General features: G+C 39.5%; 1 protein-coding gene across 7 annotated transcripts in view; it reads right to left on the reverse strand.

Moving 5' to 3' along the window:
* Positions 1 to 22,548, reverse strand: part of rerea (arginine-glutamic acid dipeptide (RE) repeats a) — a 655,730-nt gene that overhangs the window by 176,455 nt on the left and 456,727 nt on the right. For 6 of the 7 annotated variants that reach the window (XM_072245215.1, XM_072245212.1, XM_072245213.1 and 3 more), the window contains one exon: positions 9,583 to 9,681. The exons of the other annotated variant lie outside the window; for it this stretch is intronic. In XM_072245215.1, coding sequence (XP_072101316.1) covers positions 9,583 to 9,681 — 99 coding nt within the window. The remainder of the gene's footprint in view (positions 1 to 9,582; positions 9,682 to 22,548) is intronic. 7 annotated transcript variants of the gene reach the window in all.

Raw genomic sequence — 22,548 nt, forward strand, 5'->3', positions numbered from 1 at the left:
AACAAGCTCATTCGTAAGGCCAGTGATGTTGTAGGGATGGAACTGGACTCTCTCACGGTGGTGTCTGAAAAGCAAATGCTGTCCAAGTTGTATGCCATATGCTGAGCGTCACAGGAAGTCATTCCTGACTGTGGCCATCAAACTTTACAACTCCTCCCTTGGAGGGTCAGACACCCTGAGCCAATAGGCTGGTCCTGGATTTATTTCATAATTTACTGGCATAATTTACATATTATGATTTAACTATTTATGGCTTTATTACTATTTATTATTTATGGTGCAACTGTAACGAAAACCAATTTCCCCCAGGATCAATAAAGTATGACTATGACTTTGAGAGGATCATGGGACAGGAGGCCTAGGGAGAAATAAAAGGGGGGGGGGAACTGAGAGGATGGGCAAGGGGTATAGTGAGAGGGACAGAGGGAGAAAAAGGAGAGAGAGAAAAATAATGTATGTATATCAATAAATAAATAATGGATGGGGTACGAGGGGGAGGTGGGGCATTAGCGGAAGTTTGAGCTCACACATTTTAATTCCATGTCCCATTCCCATTCTGATTCCCAGTGGCCACAGATTTTAATTCCACGTCCCATTCCCATTCTGATATGTCTATCCACGGCCTCCTCCACTGTAAAGATGAAGCCACACTCAGGTTGGAGGAAAAACACCTTATATTCCGTCTGGGTAGCCTCCAACCTGATGGCACGAATATTGACTTCTCAAACTTCTGCTAATGCCCCACCTCCCCCTTGTACCCCATCCATTATTTATATATATATATATATATATATATATATATATATACACATACACACACATTCTTTTTCTCTCTCTCTCTTTCTCCCTCTGTCCCTCTGACTATACCCCTTGTCCATCCTCTGGGCTTCCCCCCCTCCCCCTTTCCTTTCTCCCTGGGCCTCCTGTCCCATGATCCTCTCATACCCCTTTTGCCAATCACCTGTCCAGCTCTTGGCTCCATCCCTTCCCCTCCTGTCTTCTCCTATCATTTTGAATCTCCCCCTCCCCCTCCCCCTCCCACTTTCAAATCTCTTACTAGCTCTTCTTTCAGTTAGTCCTGACGAAGGGTCTCGGCCTGAAACGTCAACTGTACCTCTTCCTAGAGATGCTGCCTGGCCTGCTGCGTTCACCAGCAACTTTTAAGAGTATTGATAATGGCTTGTAAAGACACTACCCAGAAGGCAATGGCAAACAACTTCTGTAGAAAAATTTGCCAAAAACAATCATGATCATGAAAAGACTATGATCACAACATGGCACATAATGAACAAACAGGATTAAGAAAAAAAGGATTAGAGAAGAAACGTAGAAGAAAAAACACAAAATCAGTTGGGGGATGGTAGGAGTCTGGAAATGTTGGGCAGGCAGAATTCATTATCACATTTAAAAAGTACTTGTACAAGTTTGTGATGAGCTGTACGTGTAGGGATATAACTCACAAGCCGGAAGATAAAATTCTGCTGGTCGTTTTTTCACAACATCACATACACAGTGGGAAACATGCATCCTCTTGTGTTACATTTCCTGATTCACAGCATAAACAGAAAATATTGGAAATACCCGTCATGTCAGGTAGCGTTAATGGAGAGGGAAACAGAGTTACTATGCCAGACCGTACACAGCTTGTCCTACTCCTTGTGCGATCCCTGTGCAAACTCATCTTTCCCACTCATGTAATAATCAATGATCTTATAGCTAGTCTGCAGCATTGTTCCTCTGGCATTTTGTGTGGCCTTATTGAGTCTACCTCCACCACCACCCCCTGGCAGTGTGTTCACCGCCCTATCACTCTCTGTGTTAAAAACCTATACTTTTCTCCAGTCACCATAAAATTATGCCCTTTGTTTCACTACCTCATATACCTCCAATAATCAGTGTCTTTTAAAAAACTGTAGAAATGGATGTAAATCATGAAAAAAAATATCTCCATTTCAATGCATTAAATAAAGTTCAAAGTAAATTTATCATCAAAGTAGATATATGTCACCATCCGCTACCCTGATATTCATTTTCTTGCAGGCATTCACAGCGAATACAAAGAAATACAATAGAACTAATGAAAAGCTTCACACAAAGATGGACAAACAACCAATGTGGAAAAGACAAGAAATTGTGCAAATGCAAACAGAACAACAAAATAACAAGCAAACAAATTAATGAATGAGCAATAAATAATATTGAGAACATGAGTTGTCGAGTTATTGAAAGCGAGTCTGTAGGTTGTGGAATCAGTTCAGTGTTGGGTGAGTGAAGTTATCCATGCTAGTTCAGGAGCCTAATGATTGAGGGGTAATAACTGTTCCTGAAACTGCTGGTGTGAGTCCTGAGGCCCCTGTACCTCCTGCCCAATAGCAGCATCAAGAAGAGAGCATGGCCTGGATGGTAGGGTCTTTGATAATGGGAAGCTGCTTTTCTGCAACAGTGCTCCTTGTCAATGTCCTCAATGGGCCCAGTCCATCATAGGGCTTTACCTATGATGGACTGGGCTGCATCCATTACTTTTTGTAGGTTAAGTTATAAACTATTGCTAAATGGTCAAAACAGAGAGAGAAATTTAAAAAAAGAACTGTAAGCTTGGTCAAACCTACCTTTAGAACTAAGGTCAAGAATCCCATGTAAATAACTAGGACAGAGCTACATAATGCCAGCCATAATGTTGGAAGGCCACATCTCAGAAGTGTTCAGTCTAGCAATTTAGTAGGTAATGGAATGCTCCTGGATTCAATGGAGATATTGGACTCCAAGCATGTTCTATACCTCTGTGCTGCCATTACCACTGCAGGGGCCGGCAGCTTTCCAGGATCTGCCAATCACCCTTCAGTCCCAAGCTTCATGCTCACTGCTTTTCTCTGTTACTTTAACAGCATTTTCCTTGGATTTAACACTGTAATCTCTCCTATAATCTTGGTTGGGACATCTTTCCTGTCATGCCTTTAGGTTGAAGGCGATATATGTTCCTCATATATTTCTTTAAATGCTCACCGAAGTCTTTTCACTACCATGCCCTTTAAAACAGCTTTCCTATTTACCACACCCTACCTGTACCTCATACCTTCTGTCTTTGAGACAAAATTTTTTTCAGATTGAACAAGATCACGTTTGAATAATGTGCAATTCTATCCTGTAATGGTCATTTGTTCTTTGGGAACTATTTATATCAATGTGGGATAGCCACAATGGACAAATGTGCTCCATCTTTATCAGAAGTTCAGAGAATCAAAGAAAAGCTTTTTGTACATTGCAAATGTATACAAGGTGATAAGAGGTGCTGATCGAGTGGACAGCCAGTGACCTTTTCCTCAGGGCAGAAATAGCTAATACAAGGGATATTAACTTTAAGGTGATTGGAGAAAAGTATAGGGGAGATGAGGAGAAGTTGGAGATATGTGTTTTTTTTTTAAACACAGGTCTATCCATGGTAATCTTTCACTCCCTTTGTTTCAAGAATCTATTTACCAGTGTTTTAAAAATATTCAAAGACTTTGCTTCCAGCACCCTTACTAAATAACCTTCCTGCATTGCTCAGGACCAAATGTAAAAGTGGGTAGTTCCCCCAGTTAGTTCCTCAAAGTATTTATCCATGTGGGAAAGCCTGGGGTATAAAGCTGATCTGTTTAGTGTTAACGATATGCAACTGCAAGATGCCTTTCACAACCTCAGTAAGTTCTAAAGCACTTTCGAGGTACTCAAATAGCTGGTGTGGAGATGCAGCCATTGCTCACATTATGCCAACTAACCCCATGCGTGTTGATAAGTTTTCTAAACATCCACTTCTTGGTTGCTTTGCTGTCTGTGGTATGAGACACGTGGTAGCTGTTAGTTTGATCAAATCAGTTACTAAGAAAGAAATTTCTACAGAAGCCACCAAGGCCGCCAGTAAAGTACTAAATAAGAAGTGGATATCTTCACTGGCCACCAAGACAGAGTAAACCCTGAGACTGACACCAAGATGCTTGTGGTGGCTACAAACATTGGAGTGGCACAGTCACATAGAAGTGAGGGTGATGTTATTTCAGTTCGGGGCGTTGGGAGTTCAGACTTCAATTCTGGCATCCTTTGTAAGCAGATTTGTATATCCCTTCATGTGTATGTGTGGGTTTCCTCCGGGTGCTCTGGTTTCCTCCCACAGTCCAAAGACATAGCAGTTAGAAGGTTAATTGGTCATCGTGATTTGTTCCATGATTATGCTCGGGTTAATCAGTGGCTTGCTTGGCAGCCTGGTTTGAAGGGCCAGAAGGGCCTGTTCCACACTGCATCTCTAAATGAAAAAATAAATAATGCAAGGTAGCTGCTCCCAAAGGAACAATATACACACTGGAGAGCCCTTTTGTTTAACACAGCAACTACCTCATCATTGTGACAATTATCTAATCTAGACCTACCCCTGATAAGCACAGAACACATGCCTTTGAAATATTTTAATTACTGATATCATTATCCTTATACAAAATTAATTCAATTTCAATTAGGTCCCAGCTGAGCATCTAACTGAGTAGCTTCGAGGTATCTTCACTGATGGACATTTCTGTCTGACAAAGTACAACTTGTGAGTCTACTGGTGGTATGTATGTCATGCCCGATTACACACGGAGCTATTATGTGAACAATTAGCTTGATATAAATTTATAAGTGCTAAAAGGTATGCTGATTGAAATGTTTAAGTTTGTATGAAAGGTTTAGAATTATCAGCTCAAACCAATGAGTAGAACAGCATCTAAAGGGTTGACATATGAGAAGCATTTGATGGCTTTGGGCTTGTGCTTGCTGGAATTTAGAAGAATGAGGGGGTATGTTATTGAAACCTGATGAAGGGTCTTGGCCAAAACTTTGACTGTTTACTCTTTCCCATAGATGCTGCTCAGGAACTGGCCTGCTGAGTTCTTCCAGCATTTTGTATGTGTTGGCTTGATTTCCAGTATCTGCAGATTTTCTCATGTTTGTTATTGAAACCTATTGAATACCAAATGGCCTAGGTGGAATGGATGCGGAGAGGATGTTTCCAATAGTGGGGCATCTAGGACCATAAGGCAGAGTGTCAAAATAGAAGGACATCACTTTAGAACAGCAGAATGTGGCTGAGAGGAATAATAAGTCAGCAAAAATAGAATTGTAGAGCAGACTCAATGGGCTGAAAGGCCTTATTCTGCTCCTATGTCTTATGGTCTTACCAATTACATGAATTTCAATTATAACTTCTTGCCAATGGGAGACTGATGGATTGGTATACTCAACCATCAAGAGTATCATTCAGTTTGGCCAATAAAGTGAACAACAATGATTACAACACACTCTTCAGAAGTAAGATTTCATATTGTTACAAGTACTGTCTAAAACATGAGCGTGATAAGATTGGCAAACTGAACGGTTCGGAATCTATTCATGCCATACACCAAAAGACTTCTTTCTCTCCCCATCTCATTTGGCACACAGTCTAGCTGAGGAAAATTTGCTTCATACCACACCATGGGAGTAAATAGAACATTCACAGCTTCCAGGATGATACTTATGTGTAAAAGCAATGCATGAAATACTGACCGAGAATACTCAATTAGAATTGCTTGAAGATGTTTAATAGAAGCTGCACTGTCACTTGTTATTTAATCACACGACCATTTTGATCTCTTTTTGTCTTGATCGTCAGGAATTCATTCCATAAGGTGCAAATAAGTATTACAGGTTCTCAAGCTGGTTACCGTGGTGATGAGTATGTAACTGATGTGGATGGCTTTGCATGGAGAGGGGAAGACAAATTATCAAAGCTTCTCTGTCTGATCACAATATAATACTAATAACTCACTTAAGCTTGCAGTGCTCATGAACGTATAGTTCTTTATACACTAAATAACTGTTTCAGCTTACCATTGCTAAAAAGATAGCATATCTCTCCTTGGTTTCAAGTTTCAAAGGAAGTATATTGTTAGAAAGGCACAGAGTATGAAGGCATCATAAATAGATTTTCAAATTGAGTTATGTGAGCTTTCATCAATAAATAATCCCCTTTTATGCAGGGAAAAAGATTATTCTTTTGCAGTTGAGAGCCTCATTTATAAAAAGTAAAATGAAATTACTCCACAGATGTCTATTTTACTGTGGGTTCAAGGTCTCATCATTTATAGCTAAGTAAAGGGGAAGATTTTTTTAAAACTTCCTTTATCTACGTGAAACATCAACATCACTGTACTGATGACATATCAGTATAGCTATTGCCACTCATCAAAATAGTGGAAGCATTTCCATTGTAACTATAGAAAGAATGACATTTACCTGATGTTTTCTATTCTGTTCTTGAGACTTTTCAAGAGCTACTCAAGGACAATTGGACAATTGAAAACTGAATTTTGCAACAAAGATTTAAAAAATGAAATGGAAATCTCTAAAGAGTATTTAGATTACAATTTCAACTTAGAAATTGCATATAAAAATGTTGTGGTACATGGCTTACTAAACAGTCATAGACTGCCTTAATCTTAAGTCAAATTTTAGGGTGGATATTGACAAGCTTAGACATGATGCTTTCCACTTTGATACTTCTGAATGACTGTTAATTTACAACAGTGACCATACCTTACTTCACTGGCATGGCCTGTGTCTAAAAAGGCGATATACAGTATACTGTAAAAGCTCTGTTATCCATCATCTGTTGGAGTTGACATGTGCCAGTTAATTGAATACATTAATCAAGCAAAAATTATGTTACCCATTAATTGCGTTACATTGACAAACTATATGGATCAACTAACAGTAACAATGGAGCATTTTGGTTTATGGGAACAAAGGAGCACTTAGCACAAATGTGTACATCTATCAGCAACATCTGAAACTGCACTAGAAAACTTGTCATAAGAAGGTGTTGTCGCATGACAGGTTGACTTTAAAGACAACCCAGTTAATGGATAAAGAACTATTGAGAAAGTTCTGAAACGATGTCTATTAGAGCGAGCTGGATCTCAGAACAGTAGACTACCAAGTTTTTACTGTACATCCAGTTCCTCCCTTTCTCTTTGTGGGGTAAGTACAGATGGCCTAGTTGATCAGCTATACAATTGGGGTTCAATTCCCGTTGCTCTCTGTAAGGACTGTGTATGTTCGTCCATGACAGTGTGGGTTTCCTTGAGGTGCTCCAGTTTCTACTCACATTCCAAAGACATATCAGTTAGGGTAAGCAAATTGTGGATAGACTACATGATGCCAGAAGCATGATGACACCAGTGGACTTCCCCCAGTACAATCCTCAGACTGTCTGACAAATGAAGCTAATCTTATTTTTAAATCTTAGCATGGTGTATTTTCAGTCTTCTTCCCTAAAAAGATATACTTTCTAAATAGGATGACCAGTGACAATTCACCAGAGTGGTTTCTGGGAAGGTGAATTTCTCATATGAGGAATCTTTTTCTTTATCCTTACAATTCAAGACCTCAGCAAAGAGAGAAGGAGCAAGAGAAAGTGTGTGAGGGAATATTTAACAGAAATATAATTCTAAAAAGAATTTTTTAAAGTTTTAAAATAATTTTTAAAATTTCTAGTCCTGCAAAGGGGGTGGGTGGGTGGGTGGGTGTGTGCGCGCGCGCGTGTGCATGTGTAGGTCCACATGCAGGTGAAATATGAGTAAGTTCCTGAGAATGCAGCAAAATGTTTTGTGTTGACCAGACCAACTGAAAATGTGAAGCATCCATTCAGGAGTTGGGCAAAATCATCATTCAGGGCAATTTGTCCTGTGGCCGCTCATGAAAATTGCACGAACAGTGTTTATTTATTAAAATAGCTCTCAGCTGTGAGAAATTCTGACCTCTGGTAATTCCATCTTAAAATTTAAAATGTATTGCAGCAGAAATTGCAATACTTTCAGGATAAGTTCAAGTGCTAAATATGGAATAATTCCAAACAATATTTAACAGTGACATTGCATGTTACAAAGTCTTTCTTTGAGTTAAGAAAAGCAGATTTTATACCATCTCTGGCAAGACTAGGAACAGCAGGTGTAGATCTGCCTTGTAAACAGGATGCAGCTGTCCAGAACACTTCAAGAAGCTACAATATAATAAGACCAGAGACACTTGCATCGACAAAACGTTGCTGGTATTGTCATTCAATGGGGATAGAATCACCAATATCTTTTAGTGTATTGAAACTATGCTTTGATCATCAGCAAGGTTGAGAATCAACAGAAATTAATTAATGAAATCAGAAGGTTCAGTACAGCTAAATCTGCCAGAAACGCTTCATCAGAACTGTGACAGCAGAACAAAGAAATGCACAGACACAAACTAACAATAGGAAATTTATCACTGGTAATTAAAACTGGACCTTCCTGGATAGACCAGTTGTCAAGGGACGAGATTGTAAAAATGAATTTAGTGCTTTTATAAATAACAGGATCTTTCTTGTATTACCTACTTTAAAAGATAATATATGTAATATTTATTAAATACAGATAATTATCTCTATATTTGACCTGCATATCAACAACCACAGTGGCAACAGCCAATACTTAGCTTCATTTTCGTCATAAGAGTGGATCAGTAAAGCGATGTGCATCACCAGACTGAACGGCTGTCCACTTGCTAGCCATCCTGCTGTTCCCTCTCCCCACTGCAGGAGAGGGAACTGAATGAACTGAATGAAGGTGGAAGCTTCTCCCATATTTTGTTTCCAAACAGTTTTAAAGTGTTCTTAGTTCCTGCTTCCTTCCAGATGAGTAACATAGGTGATGATTCTCAGCTGTGAACTTTCTTAAGAGTGCGGGGGGGGGCGGGGGGTCATAGAATATTGCCCACCCCAAGAAAGTGGACGGCCAAGAAAGATCATCGAGCATTCCCAAGCCACTTACCCATGGAACAAACCAGGTGTAACTGAAGGCTGGTCACTTTAGATCACCCTTCACTCCCTCCTAACACGCTGATGATACAGGGTTTGGCTGCAAAGCTCAATCAGGCGCTCAGCACCACATCCAATGTTGCTTAACAAGCATAAACACAAGAGGATTCTGCAGATGCTAGAAATCCAGAGAAACATGCACAGACCACTGGAGGAACTCAGTAGGTCAGGCAGCATCAATGGAGAGGAATAAAGACCTGACGATTTGGACAGAGTCACTTCTTGGCCTGAATTGTTGGCTGTTTAATCACCTTCATAGATGTGGCATGACCTATTGAGTTCCTCCAACACTTTGTGTGTATTTCTCAACAAGCAGCAGCTTCTATGTGAGTGGCAGGTCAATGCTGGGTCAAATGAACCAACTCATTCTGGGCAGAGCAATAAGAAGCATTATCATTAAATCTAAATGCTAAACTACTGAAAAGCATTATACCAGTATATAAATGTAAAAAAAATCCTAAAACCACATACCAGCCTGAATGTTTCAGTATTTAGTTTTACCATCAGTCAATGGGAGAATGAAGATCTCAAGTATTTATTTGCATTTTGTGGTTGTAATTTCTGCTGCACATGGGAAAGGATCCCATCTCCGTAGCCTTAAAGCAATTAAAGTAACTCAAATCATATTCAGAAATACCAAAGCTTTCCTAGCTTATTTACAAATTTGAAAAAAACAACTTCCTTACCATTTCATCTTCAGACCAACATTTTTCAATCAGTTTGGGGACGGGCTTCTTAACCAGTCTCTGCAAGGCCTTCCCTGCATCGTAACTGCTCTCATGTAACTAAAAGGGATAGCGGGGGGGGGGGCGGAGGAATGAGAAGAAGGAAGAGTGTTATCAGAAGCAAGTGAATGGTAAATATTAGCTGGAACAAGTGAAGTAGTTGCCATCTCTACTTTTTATGCAAATAGGCTTCAATCAGTTACCATAGACATAGGAATTATGCAAAATATAATCAAGATTGATTTGTTTTGTGCCAATGCACAAAATTTAAAATATACATGCAAATCCATAATGATATAATGTCATACATTTGCTTTATTAGTACCACAAATAAGTTAATAAAATACAAAACTATATTTTATTAACTTATTTGTAGTAATATTTTATTTCAGGTGTTTTGTGTGATATGCATTTTGTGGGAGCATCGTGGTCAGGAAAAACAATGCTCTCCTTGGTTGCATATGTGTACAGTCAGATGACAATAAACTTGAACTTATTAAAAAGGCATAAAAGACAAAATATACCGTTTAACTGAGCAACAAATTATGCATCAAAATGAAATACAGAATAAATTAGAACATATCAATACAAAGACAGCACCATAAAAATGTGTACTTGATCAACAGAGGAATTCATTCAATGTAAAAACTAATGGGAGAGGACAGAAGGCCATGGAAGAAAAAGAAGATGGAAGAGCACTTGAGGGAGGCGATGGGCAGGCAAGGAGATAACGTAAGAGAGGGAAAAGGGGAAAAAGGGGATGGGAATAGTGAAGTTGAGGGGGAGGGGCAATTACTGGAAGTTCGACAAATCAATGTTCATGGTATCAGGTTGGAGGCTACCCAGACGAAGCCAGAAGAAGCAGGATCGCCCGGTGGACACCAATTTTAATTAAGCAGCATAGTGTCCCAAGTAAATGAAGGGAATTCTGGCTATTTTCTTGATTAGTTTTTGTTCTTGATTAGAGTTGTCCCAAATAAGCAGCTGGCCCGATTAACCAATGGACCAGTTCATCAGAATCCACTGTATTCTGTATTACAAAGTCCCTTGCCCGCAAAAAAACAAATTTCAGGTTTGCATGGGATTATATGTATATGTACTTTGATAATAAATTTACTTTGAACTTAGTTTCCTTCTCTCATATCTTACAAACAAGGATTTTAGTTTGTGTACCCGAGTAGATAATAAGAACATAAAAAACTACAAATGGATAAGATTAAAGATTAGTTTCATTTGTCGTATGTACCTCAAAAAATACAGTGCAATGTATTGTTTTGCATCAATGACCATCATAGTCTGAGGATGTGCTGGAGCAGCCTGCTAGTGTTGCTACATATTCTGGCACCAAGACAGCATGATCACAACTTACTAACTAACTCGTATACCTTTGGAATGTTGTAGGAAACCCACACGGGGAGAACAAACTAACTCCTTACAGACAATGGCGGGAATTGAACCTGAGTCACTGGTGCTGCACATGGAGGTAGCCAATAGTACTAAAAATATCACTATTTCTGTAATTCATTTTTATACTCTATTAGAAAATGATTATCAAAAACTTGAGTGGACCAAATTTAATCCAGGTTTGATTTTTTGCCTGTGCTATTTCAGTCCCATTAGACTAAATAACGGGGATGCGAACTTGAACTCAAAGTTACTGCATTAGTACAAATAAATAAATCAGGTCTCTTGATATACGTTTGGACTTTTGAACCTTGACTTTAAATCTTTATATATGTAACTTTCCGGTACCATTCATACCTGCAAAATGCAAAGTCAGCAATTGCTCTTTATGGACCTTCAACTGCACCAGAAACCTTATGGGACCTATGCAAAAGTCAGCAGCCTCTCATGAGAAACAAAAATCTTTTTCCACATAGCACCTTTAGGTCTCAAGAACACAGGAGCCTTATTAAACAAAACCTGGGCCAGCTGTTAGGGAAAAAGGCAAAAACGTGATCACAGCGGAAAACAAAAGACTCTGCAGATACTGGAAACCCAGAGCAACACACTCAAAATGCTGGAGGAACTCAGCAGGTCAGGCACCATCAATGGAGGCCCAAAATGTCGACTCTTTATTTCTCTCAATAGATTCCTCCAGAATTTTGCTAAGGTTTGTTAGGAAGATATATGGTGTGTTGGCCTTCATTAGTTGGAGTATGAGTTCAAGAGATGTGACGTAATGTTGTAGCTCTATAAAACCCTGCTTAGACCACACTTGGAATATAGTTACCTCATTATAGAAAGGGTCTGCAAGTTTTAGAGAGGATGCTGCCTGGATTAGAGAGAATGTCTTTTGATAGGTTGCGCGAGCTAAAGCTTTTGTCTTTGGAGCAAAGGATGAGAGGTGACTTGATAGAGGGGTACAAGATAATAAGAGGCATAGATCGGGTGGATAGCCAGAGACATTTTCCCAGTGCGGAAATGGTTAAGATGAGGGGGCTTAATTTTTAGGTGTTTGGAGAAATGTACAAGAGGGATGTCACAAGTAAGTTTCTTTGTTTTCCCCAAACAAAATGAGGTGAGTTTGTGGAATGCCCTGCCAGGAATGGTGGTGAAGTCAGATATATTAGGAGCATTGAAGAAATTCTTAGATACGCACACAGATGATAGAAAATGGAAGGCTATTTAGGAGAGAAGGGCCAGACTGATCTTAGAGGAGGTTAAAAGTCAGCACAATATTGAGGATAGAAGGGCCTGTACTAGAAACGTAGAAAACCTACAGCTCAATACAAGCCCTTCGGCCCACAAAGTTGTGCTGAACAGGTCCCTACCTTAGAAATTACTAGGCTTACCTATAGCCCTCTATTTTTCTAAGCTCCATATACCTATCCAAAAGTCTCTTAAAAGACCCTATTGTATCCGCCTCCACCACCGTTGCTGGCAGCCCATTCCACGCACTCACCACTCTCTGAGTAAAAAACTTACCCCTGACATCTCCTCTGTTCTTACTCCCCAGCACCTTAAACCTGTGTCCTCTTGTGGCAACCATTTCAGCACTGGGAAAAAGCCTCTTGACTATCCACACGATCAATGCCTCTCATCATCTTATACACCTCTATCAGGCCACCTCTCATCCTCTGTCGCTCCAAGGAGAAAAGGCCAAGTTCACTCAACCTATTCTCATAAGGCATGCTCCCCAATACTGCACTAGGCTTGTTTGTTCTATGTTCTATTTTAAAGGGAAAGGTGGAAATCCTCAGAGAGATAATTCCTGATGTGTGGTCCCTGATAATCAGTCACCAAAGTACTAAAGCTGGAGTAGTTCAAATCAATCTTCATCATATGGCCAGAACTGGAATAACAGATGGATTATGGGGTTCTGGGAGTTTACAGAGATGGGGAGGAATAAATTCATGAGGAATTTGAAAACAAGATATTGCTTAATTCAACGTTGATACAGGATGGCAAACAGGGGGATTGGCAGCTGATCTGGAGAGCTTGGAGAAGGAAGATTTTTGGGTAACTTCATCAATGGAAGAATGATTCAAGGTTAACTAGGAGAATAATTTTGAATAGTCAGATCTAGAGGGAACAAATTTATGGATGAGGAATTCTGGAAGAGTTCAGACTGAGGCAAGTATGAAACTGGGCAATGCTAAGGGAATATAAATAGTTGACTTTTAGTTATAGTTTGGCTCTGCAAATCAAACCTCATCTCACGAATGAGTAGACACCAAAACAGTGAACTACAGCTCTCGACATAATGCATGTGACACTGGATGACAGTCAATCTATAAAGATTAGAATTCAACATGAAGTTCACTAATGAACTTCAAGCATGAAAGGAATGCAAACACTCAATGAGTATAGGTCACTTAGTCTTGCTGATTGGAATGTTGCTAGAACGGTAATAGGTCATAGAACTCTCCAGCGCAGACACAGGCTGTTTGGCCCATTTAGTTTTTACAGAAATATTAATCAGCCTAGTCCTATCAAGCTGCAACTGCATCCCTCCCATCTATATAACTATACAAATTTCTCTTAAATGTTGAAATCAGACATGAATCCATCACTTCTGTTCGCACAAATACCAGAAAATCTGCGGATGTTGGAAATCCAAAGCAACACACACAGAATGCTAGAGGAACTCAGTAGGCCAGGCAAATCCTGATAAAGGTCTCCATCTAAAAAGTCAATAGTTTACTCTTTTCCACAGATGCTGCCTGGCCTGCAGAGGCTTTCCAGCACTCTGAGTATGTTATGTCTGCTGGCAGCTCACCACGCTGTTAGTGATGAAGCTCCTCAGGTTCCCTTTAAACAGTTTGTTTTTCATCCTTAACCCATGACCTCCAGTTCCAGTCCCATCCAACAACAGTGCAAAAAGCCTGACTTCATTTACCTTATCCATACCCCTCATAATTTTGTACACCCCTATCAAATCACCTCTCATTCTCCCACACCCTAGAGACGATATAATATGTGGACTAGTCTCTTAACATGGCAAAAATACAAAGATTTAATAGCTGATGCAAATCCTAATCAGCTATTTGGTTTAAAATGGTGAATGCAGGCATCAGGCAGAGTCTCTATTGGACAGCTGTTCCTTTCTTCGCATTTCCATTCTTTTCCTTTCCTTCACAATATTTCCAAATTGCAATTATAACAATATTCTTACCCCCCCCCCACCACCACTACATACACATCACCTAGTGTCACTTTTTGTACATACAATCAATCTATGTACAGTTATCTGTACATTGTGTTTTTTTAGGATTGCTTTTATATTTATATTTATTGTATTCTTTATGCTTTTTATGCTATATCAGATCTGGAGTAACGATCATTTCGTTCTCCTTTATATGTAATGTAGAATGACAATAAACTATTTTGAATCAGAATCAGGTTTAATATCACTGGCATATGTCATGAAATTTGTTGTTTTGCAGCTGCAGTACACTGCAATACATAACAATAAAAAAACTATAAATTACAATAAAAAATATATTCAAATTTAAATTAAATAGTGCAAAAAGAGAGCAAAGAAAAAAAATTGAAATGCAGTCTGCAGAATTATGTAGTGAGACCTCACATATATTCAGAAATTCAAACTGTATATTAGCCTAATTAAACACATATAAGACAATATTGTGGGACACACACAGACCCACACACAAAGTACAAATTACTCCTTTTGTCATTAAATAAAATATCTGTGGTTGAAAGCATAAATAACAAGGGTTGGCAGAGTTGTCAGAGTGACACAATTTCACTGCAAGGTCTCATTGCATTTGCACAAACTGCTCATATGATCTGCCATTTTCTGTCAGCACAAACTAAAGAATAAATTTTCCTTTCGGCATGGCTCAGCTGTCAAGTACCTTCGCGCTATAATGAACTCATGAATTACATCTCGCTGCACTGACAGTCCCCATCCAACACATCAAAATATTGTTCTTCAACTGTAATTTATAACTTCATTTGCATGCCCCCTTTTTCCATTGTGACCTTCCACAAGTGGCGCTGCATGTTGCAGTCATAACAAAGCCATCGATGCATCATCCGTGATTACAGCCATTATACTTTTAGCTCCATAGATCATTCTGTAGTTATGGTGCTCACCACCCGTGGCATGAAACTAAACCTGGGTAAGCATTTTCCTACTTCTCTTTCAAGAACTTTAAATGCGATATTTATTATTGCTGCCATCAAGGAGGAGGTACAGGAGCCTGAAGACACACAATCAATGTCTTAAAAACAGCTTCTTCCCCTCTGCCATCAGATTTCTGAATGGACAATGAACCCATATACACTACCACACATTTTTTTTTACCCTTCTTGCACTACTTTGTTATTTTAATATTTTTATATATTTCTTATTGTAGTTTATGGGATTTTTTATTATGATATATTGTAATGTGCTGCTTCCACAAAAACAAATTTCATGACATATGGCAGTGATATTAAACCTGATTCTTATTCTGACCTTTCACAGTGCCTGCATATTATCAAAATGCGCATTGGCAGATGCAATAGGACAATGTTTCTTCCATTATGTTTGCTTTGTATTGCACTTTTTTTACACACATTCTGATATAAAAATACATACTATTTTGCACTTCAAATTAGTCTGACTGATAAGAGGCAATTTATGCTGCCAGTACTTCAGGGAGTCCTCATACCCACTTAATTGTATGTTAAAATGAGTCACTGCATTCAAGGAAGGATAGGGAAAAAAATGAATAAATGCCACTAAAAAAGGGTGATGTGTTGCATTTCCCTGATATAATTATCACCAAAAGATTAAGAAAGCTTTATTTCAGGTGAGACAACACACACAAAGAAATGGAGGAACTCAGCAGGTCAGCCAGCATCTATGGAGAGGAATAAATTGTCAACGTTTTGAGATGAGACCCTTCATTGGGACTGGAAAGAAAAGTGGGAGAAACCAGAACAAGATGGTGTGGGGATGGGAAGTACATGCTCATAGGTGAAGCCAGGTGAGAGGAAAGGTGGGCGACTTAGGCGATGGGAATGAAGTGAGAGCAGGGAAGTGATAGGTAGAAGAAGTAAACGGTTAGAGAAGAAAGGATCTGATAGGAGAGGGAAGTGGACCATGGCAGAAGGGGAAAGAAGAGGGGAACCACAGGGATGTGAAGAGCAGGTGAGGAGAAGGGGTAGGAAGGGGAGCCAGAATGGGAAATAAAAAATGAAAGAAAGCAAGGGAGAGAGAATTTACCAGAAATTGGAGAAATTGATGTTAATTGAGGAAATTGAGGATAATCAAGGGCACGACCCACCCAGCCAACACACTTTTCGTTCCTCTTCCCTCCGGGAGAGGGCTCAGGAGATTGAAGACTCGCACGGCCAGATTTGGGAACAGCTTCTTTCTAACTGTGATAAGACTGCTGAATGAATCCTGACCCGGATCTGGGCCGTACCCTCCAAATACCCGGACCCGCCTCTCGGTTTTTTTGCACTACCTTACTTTCTATTTTTCTATTTTCCATTTACGATTTATAAGTTAAATTTTTAATATTTACTAATTTTTACTATTTTTAATATTTAATATTTGTAATCCAGGGAGCGGGAAGCGCAGAATCAAATATCGCTGTGATGATTGTACGTTCTGGTATCAATTGTTTGGCGACAATAAAGTATAAGTATAATGTCGTCAGGTTAGAGGCAACTGAGAGAGAATGAGGTGTTGCTCCTTCAATATGAGAGTGGCCTCATCGCAGAAGAGGCTATGGACTGACATGTCAGAAGTACTGTAGAATTCTACAGACTTAGTCCTACATTTTCAGCTGTATTGTGAAATAGTATCCAGGAAGGCTGGGAGAAACTGAATGTCAACATAACAAATTTAAGCATGCCACCCTCCGCTCTCATATGAAGATCCTTAAGATTATCGTGAAAATTATGGTAATCTACTGGGAACAAATAAATCAGTGTTGAAACCACTGGATTTCCTAGTATGATGCTAACAGAACTGTAGGCAAGTGCAAGCAAAGGTTAATAGTGCAACTGTAATCCGTTTTCAAATCTACTGTTAGCTTTTAAATACGTATGGTCAATATTTGCAACAGGGTGTGCCCAAAACAGAAACAGCGGTCATGATGACCAAAATATGACTGGCCCACCATACAGCAAACTCCAACCAATGATCTACAGAAAATGGGAAATGCTACTATTGATGATTCACTAGAAATCACATAAGACTGAGCAACTATGAAGCCATCCAAAGTCTAAGTTTCCTTCTGCGGTGGGGGTAAAACCAATTGACATCAAAGGGACATTCTCAAATTTAAACATAAGAGATTCTGAATATTCTGGAAATCCAGAGCAACACACACAAAATGCTAGAGGAACTTGAAATACAAAATGCTATTGGACCATTGGAAAATGACGGTGAAGAGGTAATAATGGGGGACAAACAGCATATATGGAGAGGAATAATCAGTCGACATTTCAGACTGAGACACGAAATGTCATTTGTTTATTCCTCTCCATAGATGCTGCCTGACCTGCTGAAATCCTCAAAAATGTTGTGTTTGAATCACAATTCGAATCTGTTAACTGGACAACACCCCCTCAAACCAAGTGAAAGATTCAACAGCAGGATTAGCTTGATCTAGAAATTTAATGGATTCACAAGCAAATGTTCAATCCTCCACATGGCAACATTCATTTTAGTATGCTTGTTGTCAAGTGTTGGTTTCCAACATGGCTATCAAGTCCACATGCCAAATCTGTCAACCGCCAGCTGGGCTCTCACAGACAATCTATCATGGCTATACATTTATTAACTACACAAGTCTGATGTTTATACCTGCAAATTTGATCCCTTTATATCAATGATGGAAACTTGCAATCTTCAGAAAAATACAAATACTGACTCTCAAATTCAAAGAGCAAAATACCACCAATCCAACAAAAAGCTAATGACTATTATGATTAACTGCTCATGTTATTTAGTGCCTTCTCTCAGCCTTGAAAACTAATGGTGTAACACGTAGAATAGCTGGACTATGTGAAATTTACTCCCCATGGAAGATTGCGTTTTTTCTGGTGTGAATTAGACAACCCAGCTCTCGTAAAAAAAAATTGGATAATTATCATTTCCTTAAGAGCCAACAGGGTAAATGTTGTCACCTTCAATAGAAATAGAAGATTGAAGAAACACCTATTGTGTGACTGCAGCACTCCTGATCAAACCTGGAAACCATACTTTGAGGGTTAACTCCAAAAAAAAGTGCAACAGTGTGAAGCTTTAATATAGACATCTGGCTTGGACAATAATACATACTGTAGCCACTTTATTAGATACCTCCTGTTTCAAATAAAGTGGCCTCTGACAGTGTACATTCATGGTCTTCTGTGATAATGAAAGAGGAGAGAGATTTGGAAGGAAACCAGCAAGTGGAGGTGTCCTTTCACTTCACTAATCCCATCTTACTTTTGCCATCAACGCTTGTGGGATGAAAGCAGAGCACAGAGAGGAAACCCATGTAATCACAGGGTGAATATGCAAACTCCACATAAACCACACTGCAGGTTACAATTAAACTGAATCCCTGGAGCTGAGATCTATTGATGAAAATATTGATTCAATTCAGAATTTATGAAAAGTTATATATAATAATCGTCAGAAATAATTTGGAAGATGTATAGCTCAGGTGGTTGATGGTTGGGTTGAGTTGTTCTCTGATCTTGGCAATTTACTTGTCAATCAACAGTGCACTGATGACGTCTTCTCACATGGTGATGAAACATTTGCAAATAAATTGCCAAGACTAGAGAACAACCCAACCTAACTATAATAAATGTCAACTACATAAATTGTTGGAAGAATTTCTATTGGCAGTATTTAGACACAAATGAAACAGGAGCATTTCTTTTGTCCAGCTTTATTATCCGCATTATACCTGACCTTAGCAGCATACAACTTCACTATGGACAGTCATAAGCCCGGCTAAGAAAGGTGAAGAGAGTTGGGCATGGGGCTAGCGACCCCATCTTGTAAAAACCCAGAAACTACAGAAACATCAACAGAAGCTCCAAAGACTTCCCCACTGGGAGAGGAAGGAACTTCAGAGGGGCTACACCTGGGGAACAACTTGAAAGACAGGTCCAGAACAGATGATTGTAGTGAGGTGCTGTCAGTAGCCTATGCCCCCAGTATGAATGATGAGCTTAAGTAACAGCATATGGGTAGAGACGAGAAGAAGGTGTCGTTTGAAAAGTTCTTTTTGGGATCTGCCTCGGTCCGAAATTATCTAGGAATTTGTTATCCCACATATCGCACCTAACTTTTGTCAGATATAGTAGTGCTGTTGAAGTTGGCAGCAACACATTGGACTTGGGAGGGAGAAAGTGTAAACATGATACAATTTCAAGTGTCTGTGGCTGATTACCATAAACATGTAATAAATCCGTGGGCAATGTCAGTAGAGTGAGAGAATGAATCATCAGCCAAAATAGCAGCCTTCTTCAAGAAAGGAGGGAGACAGAAAGCAGAGAAATACTGGCTAACTGGCCTAATCATAAGCACAAGAGATTCTGCAGATGCTGCGAATCCAGAGCAACACACACAAAATGCTGGAGGAGCTCAGCCGGCCAGGCAGCATCTATGGAGGGGAATAAACTGTCGACATTTCGGGCCAAGACCCTTCATCATGAGTCCTAATGAAAGGTCTCAACCCAAAACATCAACTGTTTATTCTCCTCCACAGATGCTGCCTGATCTGCTGAGTTCCTCTAGCAATGTGTGCAGTAGCTAGTTGGGGCATCCATTATTAAGAATTGCAGGCCATGTAGAAAAACACAAAACAATGTTTACTTCACTAAATAGTACCATGAAAGGGAAACCATATTTGAGAGTTACTTAGGCTCTTTAAGATTATAACTGGGAAGATGGATAAAGAGAAACCTGTATACATAAAGTATTTGGAATTTCAATGTGAACTGTCACAGTCACAAGAGCTCATGAAGAAATGGATCATATGCCTTGAAAGATGATCGGTTAATAAACAGAAAGCTGGGTTAAATGGGAATATTCTGGTTAGCAAGTTGTAACTAGTGGCATATCATTAGATCCTGGCTAAGGTCTCAAATATTGACGATCTACATTAATGACTTAGATGAAAGGACTGAGTGTACTGCAGCCGGATTTACTGACAACACAAAAATGGATTGAAAAGCATATTATGAGCTGGATACAAAGAGTGTCCTTATGGGAAATAGAAAGATTAAGCAAGTGTGCAGAAATCTGCCAGATGGAGTATAATATGGGGCAAAGTGAGGTCATTTGATTAGAAGAATGGAAAGGAAACTACTGTTTAAATGAAGACAACAGAATGCTGTCTTATCCAAACCTTTGGCTGCCCTTATAATTGCAACATGACATCAGTGTAAATGTACTGCATCTAAACAGGGAGGCAAACAGAACCTTGGCTTTTGATCGGAAGGAGGATGGATTACTAAAGGAACAATCCCTTGGATGAACTCAGCAGGTTGTGCAGTATCGGTTGGGTGGAGAGAGGAAATGTCAACATTTTGGGTCAAAACCCTGCATCTGTCTTCTTGGCTTCAACCCACGACTGTACAGTACAGTGGAGTAGCAGTTAGTGCAACACCTTACAGTGCCACTGATCAGAATTTAAGGAGCTTGTACATTCTCCCCGTGACCAAGTGAGTTTCCTTCATATTCCAAAAGGTTTAATGGTTAGGTTTAGTAAGTTGTGAGCATACTATCTTGGTGCTAGAAGTATAGCAACTCTTGCAGGCTGTTCCCTGCACACCCTTTTAGTGAGATGGTCGTTGTCGAAAACACATTTCACTGTATGGCATTCTTTGACTTAGTATAGCAAAAGGGAGGTTAACAGAGGTTGAGCAGTAAAGCTTGCTGTGGCTGGAGACATGTCCAAGGCTAAGGAGGATGATTATTGGTTTTGCAAAGTTAAACATCACAGGCCCAAGAAATCCAAAGCTGGAGTTCCTCAGCGTCACATCTTCTGCAACCAATTTCAGCTGATTTTTCAATAAAATTTCATTCAGTTTAGGGTTAAGAGTTCGGCTTCGATTTCAGAGTGTTTAAATCCAATTATCTCTGTTAATGAAGTAGTTCATACCAAGACAATACCTGACTTTATTGATTTCTTAGGCACACAAATAGTGTACGGGTAATGTTTTTGCCAACCAAGTGCCAGCTGATTACCAACAAGAGAATGCTCAGCCAGTGTCACCAACTTTCAACAGAGTTACCATTCTTCAGGTCTACCAATAGAGAGCAGTGTGCTAAAACATTCCAGTCTACACCACAGTTAAAGCGAAGAGAAGAGGATGCCAATGAGTGGCTGAACTCCTGACCCTTCATCAGTAAGAAGACTCAAGTTATGATGCCAAAGCCTATTATCCATATCCCAGTGCTAATGAAAGGTTCACAATATTTTATTCATTTAATATACCAAAGGAGAAACCCTTTGCAGCAGGGCTTCCCAGCTTGGGGTCTACAGTCCCTTCGGTTAATGATAGGGGCCCATGGCATAAAAAAGGTTCTGAACCCCTAAATTTAGAGGATTGGTTCTTCATATTGCAGATGTTAACTTTACTAGAGTGATAGCGTGCACATGTTTAAGAACTTTATGATCAATACAAATTATTGCTTTAGGGTCAACGTGCAGACAGCCAAATGCATTACAGGTAACTTCCCATTTTATAAACTACCACAGAATGTAGAGTATCTTATTAAAAGATTAACAAAGGAAGGCAACACCGGGACCTCTGTCTTGCTTTGGAGATTTTCCCCATTAAGTTATCAAAGTTCTGTTAGAATGGAGATGATACTGGAGAACTTAAAGTGGAGGTTGATGGGTTCTTGATTAATAAGGGCGTCAAAAGTTACAGAGAGAAGGCAGGAGGATGGGATTGAGAGGGATTATAAATTAGACATGATTAAATGGCAGAGCAGACTCAATAGGCCAAGTAGCCTAATTCTGCTCCTATGTCTTAGCAATTTTTACTTTGGCCTAGAAGGGAATTTTATTTGATAGTTAATTTATTCCCAATGAATTCTATTCTGCTATAGTTTTATTGTTAAATATCTTCAGTTGAATTAACTTGGTGAGAAATTTGAGGCAATCAGTGGTGTCAGTCTACCCCCGAGAGTGCCAGCCATTGCTGGAAAAGTACCTGGATGTTATGGTTTCTCTCATCATTCCCTGCTGGATGTTTCAGAATCTCTGTATGGCTGTGCAGCTCTCGTCAGCCTAGACTTCTCTATGGTAACAAGCTTAATAGTGGCTACAAGCCTATCCCACTGCAGCCCACTGACAACCATTTTCTCAAGCTGTGCAGCTTTAAAATCACTGTTTCCTTGCTGCAAGATCCCTGCACAGTGGCATGCAGTTGGGGTGTTGAAGCTGCAGGCCACAGGTTCTATAAGAAATCAGTACTACAGGTCCACAATCCCTTATCCGAAATCCT

The sequence above is a fragment of the Mobula birostris genome, chromosome 27 (genome assembly GCF_030028105.1).
Source record: "Mobula birostris isolate sMobBir1 chromosome 27, sMobBir1.hap1, whole genome shotgun sequence".
Classification (NCBI taxonomy): domain Eukaryota; kingdom Metazoa; phylum Chordata; class Chondrichthyes; order Myliobatiformes; family Myliobatidae; genus Mobula; species Mobula birostris.